This window comes from Pan paniscus, chromosome 14, assembly GCF_029289425.2.
Source record: "Pan paniscus chromosome 14, NHGRI_mPanPan1-v2.0_pri, whole genome shotgun sequence".
Taxonomy (NCBI): domain Eukaryota; kingdom Metazoa; phylum Chordata; class Mammalia; order Primates; family Hominidae; genus Pan; species Pan paniscus.
The window spans coordinates 36,534,351-36,548,461 of record NC_073263.2 but is presented as its reverse complement, the minus strand read 5'-3'; the positions used below and the strand labels follow the sequence as shown (position 1 = coordinate 36,548,461).

Sequence of the window (14,111 nt, the reverse complement as noted above, 5' to 3'; positions counted from 1 at the left end):
TTCTGTTAAATACAAGTAACTGGAAAAAAAAAAAATAAGGCACCAAGAATTTATCTAGTAACTACTGATGAACCATTAATGAATAAAAATTTCTCTTTGGGAACTCACTTATTAGTTAAATATAACAATTAGATTTGGCGGTAGACCTAAGTAAACTTAAGTCGTAGTTACCATGTTGCTCAAGAGTTATTAAAAATAAAAAAACCTATGGTATAATTATTTTTATGCTTGTTTTGAAGGCTATTCCTGTGATATCCTTCTTTATATGTTTATGGCACTTAGGACTTTAACCTGTGAACATGAAGTGTTTGGGCAATAGTGTGTTTAAATAGGAAGCAAGTTTACTATAAATGTGAAAAGATGCTTGGTATTTTGGCACTGCATGTAAGGACACAGACTCAATGCTTATTGTAGTTATTGGCCCTACATATTAATACATAAAAATATAGATGATCTTCCAAAATGTATGAACTACATATATTTGGTACTGTCAGTATTTAGTTTTATTTTGTTTTACTATTTATTTGGTTTTTTTAATCAAATTGATTTGAAAAATCAGTTTTCTGTTTTGAAAACAAAAAAGAAGCTCAGCAGAAAAGGATGGGGGCCAGGTCTATGTTAATTGTAAAGCCTTTACTTACACAAAATACTAATTGAAACTACAGTAGAAAGGTGGATTTTAAAGAGCAACCCCACCAATATTTAGGTAAAAGTCAATGAAAGGAAATAACAGGGAATCCTCAGCTTGTTTTTTCACATGACCAGTTTTTATTATTGTAAAAGGATCAGATATTTTGATTACATACATTTTCTTCTTTTTTTTTTTAAGTTATAGACATCACAACAGTTTATTTCTGAATCCTCAGCATGCATTTCTAAGGAAGCCATTTTTTTTCTTTATTTTTATTTTAGATATAGGGGCATGTGTGCAGGTTTGTAACAGGGGTATATTTATGATGCTAAGGTGTGGGTGTCTGCTGATCCCATCACCCAGGTAGTGAATATAGTACCCAATATTGATTACTTATATTTAAAAAAATCTTTTCACTTAAAGACAACATACATTGGCCATTTTTAATTTATTAACTTATTTTTGTAGAACACAAGGGTGATACATGTTCTTTTGTGAAAAAATTGGTCTATAGAGCCAAATGACTAATTTGTTTGACAGGAAGAGAATTGCATTTTTTACCTTTGCATCAGAGTAGCTGCATGATTTATTATCTTCCAGTCATTCTTCCATATTCATAAAATACTTTATTTAATAAACTATGAAGTTAAAGTTTGAGCTGCATTAACTAAGCTTTTTTTTACATTTTATATTTCAGCTCGTCCACAGATGATCATTCAAATTGGTAATTAAAAAATAAACTATTTTAATCTGTTAAGAAATTACATAAATATCAAACTCTTTAAAAAGACTTGCTAAAGATACTTTATTTGAATCAGTGATAAATATGTATACCTTGTTTGAAATATATTCTAAGGATCTGTTATGTAGACATTAATAGTAACTTCTAAAATTGCAGGTTAAAGTGAGAGGAAGGCCAAAGACCTTTGCACATGGTGGTTCAGTGATTTTGCTTTAGGATCAATAGTTGTAAGGGTATATAGCACTTGGTAACTTTCAGCCCAGATTATGTTTTAATAAATAAATTTTGTGCCAAAAGAAATATCACTTAATTAAATCAACCAAATTATTCACATTGTTTCATAATGCATGCAAAACTTAGTCATTGTTTCATATGTTTAAATGCATTAAAAATTTTTTTTTCATATCTTGGTAGATTTAATACCAGTTTATATTATTGTGACTAAAACATGGAAGATTCAAAAGTAATCCCAAGCCTTCTTAAGACAACTCTTACCTAATACTTTTCTCTCCTTTTTTTTCCTTAAACATTTTAGGTTCATTATTGGATCAAAGACCGATGCTGAGAGGTAAAAATATTTGCATCTCTTATTTTGGTCAGGATGGATATGAAAAATTTTTCACCCTTATAGGATAGAGAATACTAGGAGTTAAAAACTTTGATTTTGGTTATGCTGTTAACCATATTTACACTGTTTAATATTTATGGGCCTCTGTTGTAAAATTAGGGCATTGGACAATAAAACCTCTAAGGTCCTTTCCAACTTTAAAATCTTACTGATTCTAGAAAAATATCTGTAAGCTTGTGATACACCAAACTACTAAGAATGGTTCTTTTCATGGGATGAGATTTTTGGGGGACTTAAATGCATTTTTCCAAAGTTTATAATACCTAGGGTTTTTTTCATAGAATTAAGAAAACAAAAGAAATGTTTAAAATATAGTTTTGTTTTAAATAAGAAAACTTAGACATATCTACTGTAGCTAAGGAAGATGATTTCTAGATAGTACTTTAATCAGAATCTAAGAAAGGAATTGAGTATTTTCTTTGGCTGCTTATTACTTAAGTAATCCCGTAATTTCTGTATTAGAAATAAGATATTGAAAGTATATCTTTAGATTGTTACTTAGCACAATGTTTTGGACAATTTGTCATTGAACAGTTTAAAAATATGTACTTTTAACACAAAGATAAATTGCCTAATTTTTAATATTTATGTTAATTTTGATAGAACTTTCTTTTTGCCATTAATAGTCATTATTCTTTCCTATAAAATAAATTTGTGTTTAAAACAGGTTTTCTAATCTTTACCTGTTTTCTCCTGATATTTTAGGGTAGTCAATCAGTACCAGGAATTAGTCCAGAATGAAGCCAAATGTCCGGTCAAGATGTCACACAGCTCCAGTGGCTCAGCCAGTCTGAGTCAGGTCTCTCCAGGGAAAGAAACAGATGTGTGTTTCATTAATGTTACTTCTTTGTGACCAGTTGTTTCACAAGTAATCTGAGAAATGTTAAGAATCATTTTTGGAGGCTAGGCACAGTGGCTCATGCCTGTAATCCCAACACTTTGGGAGGCCAAGGTGGGTGGATCACCTGAGGTCGGGAGTTCGAGACCAGCCTGACCAATAGTGTGAAACCCCGTCTCTACTAAAAACACAAAAATTAGCTGGGCATGGTGGCACACACCTGTAATCCCAGCCACTCGGGAGGCTGAGACAGGAGAATCTCTTGAACCCCGGAGGTGGAGGTTTCAGTGAGCCGAGATAGCGCCACTGCACTCCAGCCTGGGCAACAGAGCAAGACTCCATCTCAAAAAAAGAAAAGAATCATTTTTTGAGGAGCGGGGGTACAGTTTAGTTTTGTTTCTACTTTTACCTTTTTTTAAAATTATTTAACTCTTTATAACATGATTTTTAAATGTACACAAAGATAAAAGGAAAATTACAATGAACACCTGTGTTCTAGTCATTTGGCTTCAACAGCTGTTATTTTCCTTTAATAGATAAGTATGGAAGAGTGGAAGCTTGCTTTCATCTTACTCCTCTGCCTTTCTCCCTAAAACTCTCTCTTCCCACCCTATTACTCAGAAATCTTTTCCTCATTCTTTATGTGTACTGTAATATATTTCATGAGTCTCATGTGAAATTTTCTCTGTAATACATATAGTATTCAATCTGTAACCACTAAGAGCACTTTGCAGAGTTAAAAATCTGGGATTTATAGCAGTATTAATTTTATTTAATAAACTATGAAGTTAAATATAAATATCATCTGGGGTTTATAGCAGTATTAATTTTAACAAGTATGCTTAATGTCATTGTCTTTTAGCAAACTGAAACCGTGTCAGTTCAGTCTTCGGTATTGGGGAAGGGTGTAAAACATCGACCCCCACCAATCAAACTTCCCTCAAGCTCAGGAAATAGTTCCTCAGGTATTACATTTCTTAGTTTTTTGCAGTCTAGAATAACAAACATTATATAATCATAATCTCTTTTTAAAACTTTGCCCCATTTTGATTTCTGCAGTTCACAGAAGTTTGAATTATAAATTTAGGAAATAACTTTTATGTTCTTCTAGGTAACTATTTTACACCACAACAGACAAGCAGCTTTCTCAAATCTCCAACTCCTCCTCCTTCTTCTAAGCCATCAAGTATTCCTCGGAAATCATCTGTGGATCTCAATCAAGTTAGCATGCTTTCTCCAGCTGCCCTATCACCTGCCAGCTCATCACAAAGTGAGTCATAACTTAAATTCTTCATTAAATCTTCATAAGCTTTTGCATTAGTGTTTCTTAAGACAGCTTTTTTCAACCTGTGAAGTAGTGATATCTGAATGTACTGTGTACCCAAAATGTATAAGTTGCTAGAAGCTTCAGGCAGAGCTCTTGTTGATTGTATGTATTATGTCTCTATTGTAATTGTACTTGTTTTTCTGTATCTATGTATGCATTCTGCGTATACCTTTCTTATAGGCTTACAACCTACACATCTCCTTAAAAAAATAACCTGATAGTTACATGTGGCAATAAGATTTCAAAATATTTTTTATTCCAGTATACCCTAGGATCATTTTACATATTTATGTAAATTGTGTGGCTGATATGAAAAAAATGTCATAAGAGTTGTTGCTGCAGGTCCTATCTTTGTGTATATGTAAGAAGTCAACTAGTTCCAAGGTGGTGATACAATAAACTGAAAAACAATATTTCAAAAACACTCCTACACTCTTTTATAAATTGTTGTCAGTTACTAAAATGTGATGATAATCATAAAGCATTATTCTGAAGATACTGAAATGTAATTTTTACTACTGAATACTTTTTTTTAACATCAAGAAGAGTTATACAAGAATGCTAGCATTAGTTTGGGAGAATTTCTTCAAATTAGTAAATATCTGAAAGTACCAATTTGGGGAAAAAAGTCATTCCAGTTTTTTAGATTTTTTATAGATAGCTAATATATGCTGAAAGTTTTAGTACACTGCACAGTGATAGGGTGGTCTTTGCATTAGATATAAACATCTTCATCTCGATAGCTCAAAAGGTGTAATTTTTCTGCCTTCTTGTTTTGCACAAAGAAAAATATATAAATTTTCTGAAAGTCTTATTCACACTTCTTATGTTGTGGGTATGGATTATGGTAATCTACTGCACACAGTTGTTACTTTAAGTAAGGGTTGAGTGACAGCTTCTGGACATTCACATTTCTTTCCTTTCTTTCTGCAGGACATGAAAGCTAAAAAAGAAAACACCTCAAGAGCTTTTGGTTTTACTTTTTTGGTTTTTGTTTTTTGTTTTTGTTTTTTAAAAAATTGATAAACTGTGCATACTTCATTCACAACAGATTTTCTATACATTCTACATTTAAACAGAAGTACACAGTTACTGTTAAAGATGCAGTATTATCTCTCAGATATTTGCTTTATTACTGTTTTTTGTAAATTTGTTTGTCAGGATAAACTTGATGTGTTAGGAATTAAACATGTATATTTAGGTGCCAAATATGATTGTTAACCATATGTAACTTATTAAATATGTTTACAGTTTATCTCAGACTTTTACACTAAATAAGCAATATTTTTAAATGAAGTCTTGAATTAGTGAAATCGTAAATAACAAATTAATTTGAATTCGTTTTGAACTTTTTAGGCCAAAGGCAGCATGTAGGAAACTAACTTTTAAATGGGTATTGTGGTAGAATATAACTGTATATTTTTACTGTTACTGCAATAGCATCTTTAATGGGATTTTTAGGTGATATACTGCATCCTTAATTGTAATTGAGTGTAGCAACACTCATGTATCATGTGTAGAAATTAACACTTGCAGTTAACTGCTTAAAAAAAAAAACTAGAACAAATTGTCAGTGCTAAGTAAGATTCCATTAACCTTATTTTAAAAGGACTGGCCATTTATAACAAACTAGCAATTTTTATTTTTCTCAATGAGCAGGATCTGGAACTCCTAAGCCATCTACTCCTACACCAACCCCTTCATCGGCCCCACACCCTCCTGATGCTCAGAGCTCAACTCCTAGTACCCCTTCAGCCACCCCTACTCCCCAAGATTCAGGCTTCACCCCTCAGCCCACTTTGTTAACTCAGTTTGCTCAGCAGCAAAGGTCTCTGAGCCAGGCAATGCCTGTAACAACCATTCCTCTTTCCACCATGGTAACATCTATAACTCCAGGAACCACGGCCACCCAGGTCATGGCAAACTCTGCTGGACTTAACTTCATCAATGTAGTGGGCTCTGTTTGGTAAGTTTGCATTGATGTTTGGATTTTTTTTTTATAAAGATAGTTTCACCAATCTAAATAAATTCATAATGTGTGAAATTAAGAACAAACCGCATATTACTCAGACTGAAAAGGAATAGTTTAGATATGGACAGAAGCTGCCTGACCATGTATGTTTTAATTTTAAATAATACATCTGTTAACTGCACTAAGATGATATCTCATCTTATCGTTTTTGTTTTTTGATACTTCATCTTGACAGCAGCTTAGAATTTCCTGTTTATCTTCTGCATTACTTTCTTTGATATTTAAGACAGATAAATAACTAGTTGTGTTTGCTTAGTAGTTTTGTTTTTTAATCTGAGGAATTGTGTGGCTGATTTTTTCCTTTTACAGTGAAGTTTAATGCTTTGTCTTATTCTCCTGCAGTGGGGCCCAGGCTTTGATGAGTGGTTCAAACCCCATGCTGGGCTGTAACACTGGTGCCATAACTCCTGCAGGAATAAACCTGAGCGGCCTTCTACCCTCAGGAGGTCTGCTACCAAATGCACTGCCCAGTGCAATGCAGGCAGCTTCTCAAGCAGGTCAGAATGTTGGAAATAATAACCTCTAAAAAAAATTAAAGTATATGCTAAAGTAAAAATGTAATTTTAAGAGTAATGCTAAAGGCATTTAATGTCATTATTTCATGAAGTGTTGTATCACATATATTTCACTTAAAAAGCCTTTAAAAGTTCTGGCATTTGAATTAAAAGTCTTCTAGCAGTCAACTTCTGTGGAAAACTTGGTAAGCCTGTGAGTCTGTGCAAATCTTTCTTCTGCTTTCCAAATAACAAAATTAATTTTGGTAGCCTTATTGTCATTGTAGTTATATTCCAGGGAAAATAAGTGTATTTTGAAAATATACATTGTGTACAAGAGGCAACTGCATCGCAGTTAAGAGCCTGGATTCTGGAGCCAGACTACCTCAGCTTGAATCCCAGTTGTACAGCTTACCATTTGTGTCATCTTGAGAAAGTTACCTTTGTGTTTAATTTTCCTCATAAATAAAATGGGAATAGCAATAAAAACTTACCTCATAGTTGTGAGGATTAAATGAAATATAATACAAATTATGTGTTTAAACTGTGCCTGAGACATGATAAGCATTCTTTTATTTAGGAGTAGTTATTACCTATACAGGAAAACAGTTATAATAACTTGTGCTTATTTTTTTGACGCTCTTTAAAATAATGTATTATAATATCTTGAAACAATTCAGTTTCACTTGAAGAAAAATTTAATAGGAAAAACAATCTAGAAAAATTTATTAAAAACTTTCTTAGTTATGAGAAAGAGAACCCAGAGAATATAATTAAACATGCTAACATGTTGCTGTAATTTCCTAATTCTAGCTAGTGTTCTTATTTTAATAAGCGTAAGTGTGCCTTAGTGCGAGAAGTCCTGGAAATGGACTTCACATCTTGAACTTAGGATATTTACATGTAACTACTAGTTGTACCAGTTACATGTGGCTTCAGTTGCTAAACTGGGGTTCTACAGAAGTCACTAAATTTTTCCCCCTTAGCCTCAGTTCAGTTTGCTCTAAAGTGGGAATAAAAATATCTCCAGTTGGTACTTAAGAGAAATAAATGAAGTATGAAAGTGCCTTTGGTAAGCTAGAAAGCATTATACAGATGTCATCCACTTTTAAAAGGGGGTTAAGCCATTTTCTTAAATGAGAATTTTTCCAGAAAGGGATATTTTTGCCAAATTTCAGTTTCTTATACAAGGCTTCGCTAGTGTTACATGTGCATTTCTTCCCTTAAATCTTTAAAAAAAAAATGATATGATAGAGAACTAGATACATTTTTAAATAGTGTTCAAATTAGTATATTTTGTTAGCAAAATATATACATACCTTGAGACCAGGATCAACAAACTACAGCACACAGCCTAAGCTAGAAATGGTTACTACATTTTTATAGGATTATGAAAAGAAAATGCAGCAGAGGCCATTTGTGCTCACAAAGCCCACATGATGGCCCTTTATTGAAAACGTTTGTCACCCCCAGCTTTAAGATATGCTCTGTGTTAATGTAACAGATTTTTTAGGAATAAGTTTAAATTAACAGAGCACTGTTTCCTGACTCTGTTTTGATCTTTATACACAAATTGCAACATTCTTTAGCATTCTGATTAACATTTTTAGTTAAAAAAAAATAGCATAAAGCACACCTGTTCTTAGAGATATGATTATTATAGTATACTATGTAGCACTGAGAAATGTAAATAGATGCCAATACCTGGAATGTATTTGCACGGCAGTGATAGTTTTGTTATATTCATGGTGTTCACATAATTCTTGATTACTCTTTGTTCAGCCAACAGTCAGAAGAATGAAAAAGAAGTCCCAGTTTCTGAAATATAGAATATAATGTGCATCTGGTGCTTCACAACTATGAATAAAATCTCAGTATTGATAAATATTGAAGACAATCTTTTGTTTTTAAGATATTTTTGAAGTATGGAAAATAAGCACATCTATGCAGAGAATACATAAAATTATTGTACTTATATATACTAAAGTATAAATTATTTTCATGTGTAACAAACTTTCGATTCTGTTTTAACCATGAGTTTTATTTAACAGGTGTTCCATTTGGTTTAAAAAATACTTCAAGTCTCAGGCCCTTAAATCTACTCCAGGTAAACCTGAAATACTGCTTTTGATTAAATTTTTTGTACATTGACTTTTTTTCTAAACAATGTATATCTATATGTATCAGCACTTGAAATTCTGAGGTCTGTTTAGATTCTTCTAAGGGTGTGGTTATTATTGCTACCTTTGTATGATCAAGCGGATAAAGAGAAAGAATCAGTATCCTATATACCACACTTTGGCTCCAGTAGCCCTGCCTAATTAAGAACTAGCTGTGCTAGTAGGGAGAATTTGCACCTACCAAGGAGGATACTTCCCTACAATAATAATAGTGGATGTATTTAGAAAATAATTGCTTTCCCAACAGATGTTTTATGTATACATATATGTAATACTGGTTTTTTTTGTGCTTGAAGATTTAAAAAATAGGTATGTGGGTCGTACATGGTTGCTCACACCTAGAATCCCACCACTTTGGGAGACCCAGGTGGGTGGATTGCTTGAGCTCAGGAGTTCGAGACCAGCCTGAGCAATATGGTAAAACCCCATCACTACAAAAAGTTAGCCAAGCATGGTAGCATGCACCTGTAATCCCTGCTACTCAAGAGGCTGAGGTCGGAGGATCACTTGAGCCCAGGAAGTCGAGGCTGCAGTGAGCTGACATTGTGCCACTGCATTCCAGCCTAGGCAACAGAGTAAGATCCTGCCTCAAAAGAAAAACAAGGGGGGTGAATTTACAACATTCCTCGTGTTATGCTAGGTCCTCTAATTTAAAGAAGGAGTAAGCTTTAAGCTAGTAGTTTGGAAAATGGATAGACGTGACTATAAAGATCTGGATATGTAACATAGTAGAGCTATGGATTGATGGGAAATAACAAAAACAGATCAGCCACCCTGGTATTCAGGATTAACAAATCGGGAAATTCTCATTAGAGCTAAAATTTAAAACTTGTTTCCTATATACGATGCAGTATGTTTACAGACTAATTGCAGAACAATATACTTATAATATGGACAAGCCCACAAATTGTATTTGTTTATTTAGCCTACCTTCCGGCATATTGCTTTTGAAATTTTCTTAGGGATCAGTCTCAGTGTTAACAGGAATGGAAATCCTTTAGTTTGTTATATTTTTCTACATTTACTATATACTGATTGAGGAAGGAACATTTGATCTGTGCTGTGTCTAGATTTACCTAATGATGAGCTGTGATGGATATAGATAGATACTTTGACCCAAGGATTTTTTATTTTTTAATTATTATTATTTTTTTGACTATACAGACCTAAGAGTTCTGTATTTGGTATTTTCTTGGACATTCTCCTAAGGACCTCAAAGTGGTCCGTATATAAACCCCTATAGCTTAAAATGGAAAAACTGTTTGTTTTTTGGTGCGTTTGAAAAGCATTGTTTTCCCTTTTAACCTGGAGTTTTCTGAGTGCTTCTTTAAAAATTGTTTTTTAATTTGGATTAAATTCAAATTAGATTTGAATGAAAGAGAAAGTAGTGGTCTACAGAATAAATATGGACATCTAAATGCACTTTCTTTTCAGCTTTGAAATTCCTCACTGTGTTGTACAAAAGATCTTGTGTAATATTTGTGTTTTTGGCAAAACTAGAACAAATTTATGAGGGGTGGCTTTTCGTAGTATACATTTCTGATTCATAAGCTGCTTGTTTGTACTTTCTAATGTATTTAGTGCTCTTTTGTATTGATGTATAAAAAGAGTGAAATGAAAAATAGCATGTGAATTGGAATAGCTAACTACTAGCTTGAAGCAGAAAAATTTATGTTTAAGAGTATTAGCATACTTGGGAGCCCAAAGTAATAGGACTTAAAAACAGTTTCTAAATAGGTCTTTTTTTTAAGGGCAGCCAACTTGTTTTTTGTTTACCTGTTTCTTCAATAACTAGAAGAGTGACACATAGCAAATGATCCAAAAATATTTGTAGAATAAATTTAAATATTTGATATAAAATCATGTGAAATTGGTTAATTTTTGTTTAAATTCTTAATAGCTTCCAGGTGGTTCACTTATTTTTAACACTCTGCAGCAGCAGCAACAGCAGCTCTCCCAGTTTACACCACAACAACCTCAGCAGCCCACAACTTGTAGTCCTCAACAGCCAGGGGAGCAGGTATGGATTTTCTAGCCTTCCATATGCTTTCACATCGAATTTATAACATTTTTTGGTATATTCCAAGCATACTTCATTTGCTTTGTTAGTGTAAACATTTCCTGTACTGTTTTTATTAACAATAGTAGCACTCAGCTATTGGGTGTGTATTCCTAATAAAACAGTCATACCATACTGAATAGATGGTATCACCTGCATCTTGCATAGATGATTGAGATCCAGATAAATGGCTTGCTCTTAGCCATACAGTGAGTGGCAGAGCCAGAGATTCAAACCTAGGTCTTTGTGCCCCTATCGCTCATGTATTTTCTACCCCATCATTATCTTTCTGTTTTTAGGATTTTGTTGCTATTGGAATAAAGATATCCCTATTATCATAAAATGTAGGGCAGTGGGAACACAGACAAAAACAAACGTGTACACTGCCAAAGGGAAAGAAATTGAATAAGAATTGCAATAAATGACAGTAGAAGAAGGAAGTACAAGTGTTTCTAAACTTTGGGTACACTGGAGTCATCTGGGAAATTAAAAAAATATTGATTCCTGGGTCCCAAATCCAGAGTTTCTCTATCTCACAAATTATATGAAATATTCACCATTAGTCCTTTTGCCCAGTTTCCCCCAGTCAGGTCTTGGTTGGATAAAGCTCATCCTCTAATAGAGTCCTCAGGAAGGGCACATTAAAAACTTACTGTTTTTTCATTCTAAACACGTTAAAGATTGCTTGGCTAGATATAAAATCTTTGATTTTCTTTTTAAAAAATTAATTTTAAGATACACATAAAATTTACCATTTTAACTTTTTTTTTTTTTTTTGAGACAGAGTCTTGCGCTGTTGCCCAGGCTGGAGTGCAATGGCGCAATCTTGGCTCACTGCAACCTCCACCTCCTGGGTTGAAGTGATTCTCCTGCCTCAGCCTCCCGAGTAGCTGTCGCTACAGACATGTGCCACCACGCCTGACTAATTTTTTTTTTGTATTTTTAGTAGAGACGGAGTTTCACCGTGTTAGGATAGTCTTGATCTCCTGACCTCGTGATCCGCCCACCTCAGCCTCCCAGACTGCTGGGATTACAGGCATGAGCCACCGCGCCTGGCCAAAACTTACCATTTTAACTTCTTAAGTGTGCAATTCAGCAGTGTTAAGTGTATTCACATTGTTATGCAACAGATTTCTATTATAGAACTTTTTCATCTTGCAAAACTGAAACTATATCTGGTAAATAACAACTCCTCCCCTCGGCCACTATTCTACTTTATGTTAGTATGAGTTTGACTATTCAAGATACCTCATATAAGTGCATTTATATAGTTATTTGTCCGTTTGTGTTTGACTTATGTCACTTGGCATAAAGTCTTCAAGGGTCATTCATTTTATAGCATGTGTCAGAATCACCTTCCTTTTTCATGGTGAATAATACTTGTATATACCATATTTTGTTTATCCATTCATCCACTGATGGATACTTGGGTATCTTCCACCTTTCGGCTATTGTAAATAATGCTAGTGTGAGTGTGAGTGTACAGTTATCTCTTTGAGACCCTGTCTTCAACTCTTCTGGATATATACCCAGAAGTTGGATTGCTGGTTCATGTGGTAATTTTTAATTTTTTAAGAAGCATCATACTGTTTTCCATAGTGGCTGTACCATTTTACCTAATTCCCATCAACAACATACAGAGATCTCGATTTGTCCAAATCCTCGCCAACTCTTGTTATTTTCTGGTGGTGGTTGGGTCTTTAGGGAATTTTTTTTTTTTTTTTTTTTAAGCAGCCTTCCTAATGGGTGTGAGGTGATAATCCCATTGTGGTTTTGATTGGCATTTACTTAATGACTAGTGGTGTGGAGCATCTTTTCATATCCATGTTGGCCATTTGTGTATCATCTTTGGAGAAAAGTCTGTTTGGGTCCCTTGCCCATTTTTTTTTTTCAGATTAATTTTTGTTGTTGAATTGTAGGAGTTCTTCATTCTTCATATACACATATATCAGATGTTTGATTTCCAGATATTTTCTCCCATTTGTTGTCTTTTCACTCTTGATTGCATCCATTGCACAGAAGTTTTTTTTTTTTATTTTGATGTAGTTCATTTTCTCTTTTTACTTTTCTTGCCTGTGCTTTTGGTATCATATTGAAGGTCATTGCCAAATCCAATGTCCTGAAGCATTTTCACTTGTTTTCTTATAAATGTTCTCTAGTTTTAGGTCTCCTTTAAATTTATTAAGAACTCTTCCTACTGTTGACTTGCTTTATATGTTTTTGAGAAATCTGATGCCAGTCTAATTATCTTGCTCTTGTAAGTTTATTTAAGCAGTTTGCCTAGAGGCCCTGAATGCTTGTCTAATATTTTCCCTGGTGTGTGTGTCAGAATTGATTTTTCCATGTTTTTCCTGTGGATCCTTTTAATGTGTAGAGTCACTTCTTTATTTCTGGAATGTTTTCTTGGATGATAGTTTGTAGTTTCATAAGTGGAAGCTTAGATTATTGTGTTGAGGTCATTCTTTTCTAAAATAAACAATTAATGTTATACATTTCCTTCTCAGTACTGCTTAAGCCACTTTCCACAAATTTTGATATGCTGCGCCTTCATTTTGTTCCACAGAATTTTCTTATGGATTCCTCTTAAATCAGTTATTTAGATATGTTTGATTTCCAAATACTTGGGAATTTTCCAAATATCTTTCTGCAGTTGATTTCTAGTTTAAATCCACTGTGATCTGAAAACATATTTTTGGTTCTTTTAAGTTTGTTGAGGTTTGTTTAATGCTTGAGAACGTGATCTGTCTTGATGAATACTCCATATATGGCTGAAAAAATGTATATTCTGCTGTTAGGAGTGTTCCATATTAGATCAAGGTATTTGATGGCATCATTCAGGTCTTCTATATCCTTTTCTTTCTGTATGTTTTATCAGTTACTGAGAGAAGTGTTGAAGTCTTCAACCAAAACTGAAAATTTCTATTTTTCCTTTTGCTAAAGGTTGTTTTTTGAGCCCGTATTGTTAGGTGCATATACATTTAGGATTGTTATTTCCTTGATTAATTTACCCCTTATCATTAATAAATGACCTTATCTCTGGTAATATTTCTTGTTTCTTTCTTTTGATTAACGTTAGCTTAGTACGTCTTTTTTCATCCTTTTAGTTTTAGCCTGAGTCCTTTTATTTCTTAGTATTTGTTTTCTTCTTCAAGATGTTTGTTTAATCATTATTCCTCCTTG

General features: G+C 33.5%; 1 protein-coding gene across 50 annotated transcripts in view; it reads left to right on the top strand.

The window, feature by feature from the left end:
* Positions 1-14,111, top strand: part of SUPT20H (SPT20 homolog, SAGA complex component) — a 51,928-nt gene that overhangs the window by 33,143 nt on the left and 4,674 nt on the right. For 13 of the 50 annotated variants that reach the window (XM_063595710.1, XM_063595724.1, XM_063595711.1 and 10 more), the window contains 9 exons: positions 1,329-1,355; positions 1,909-1,941; positions 2,707-2,824; positions 3,702-3,804; positions 3,951-4,109; positions 5,826-6,132; positions 6,541-6,695; positions 8,744-8,799; positions 10,773-10,892. In XM_063595710.1, coding sequence (XP_063451780.1) covers positions 1,329-1,355; positions 1,909-1,941; positions 2,707-2,824; positions 3,702-3,804; positions 3,951-4,109; positions 5,826-6,132; positions 6,541-6,695; positions 8,744-8,799; positions 10,773-10,892 — 1,078 coding nt within the window. The remainder of the gene's footprint in view (positions 1-1,328; positions 1,356-1,908; positions 1,942-2,706; positions 2,825-3,701; positions 3,805-3,950; positions 4,110-5,825; positions 6,133-6,540; positions 6,696-8,743; positions 8,800-10,772; positions 10,893-14,111) is intronic. The other 37 variants (XM_063595748.1, XM_063595732.1, XM_063595730.1 and 34 more) reach the window with 5 other exon arrangements.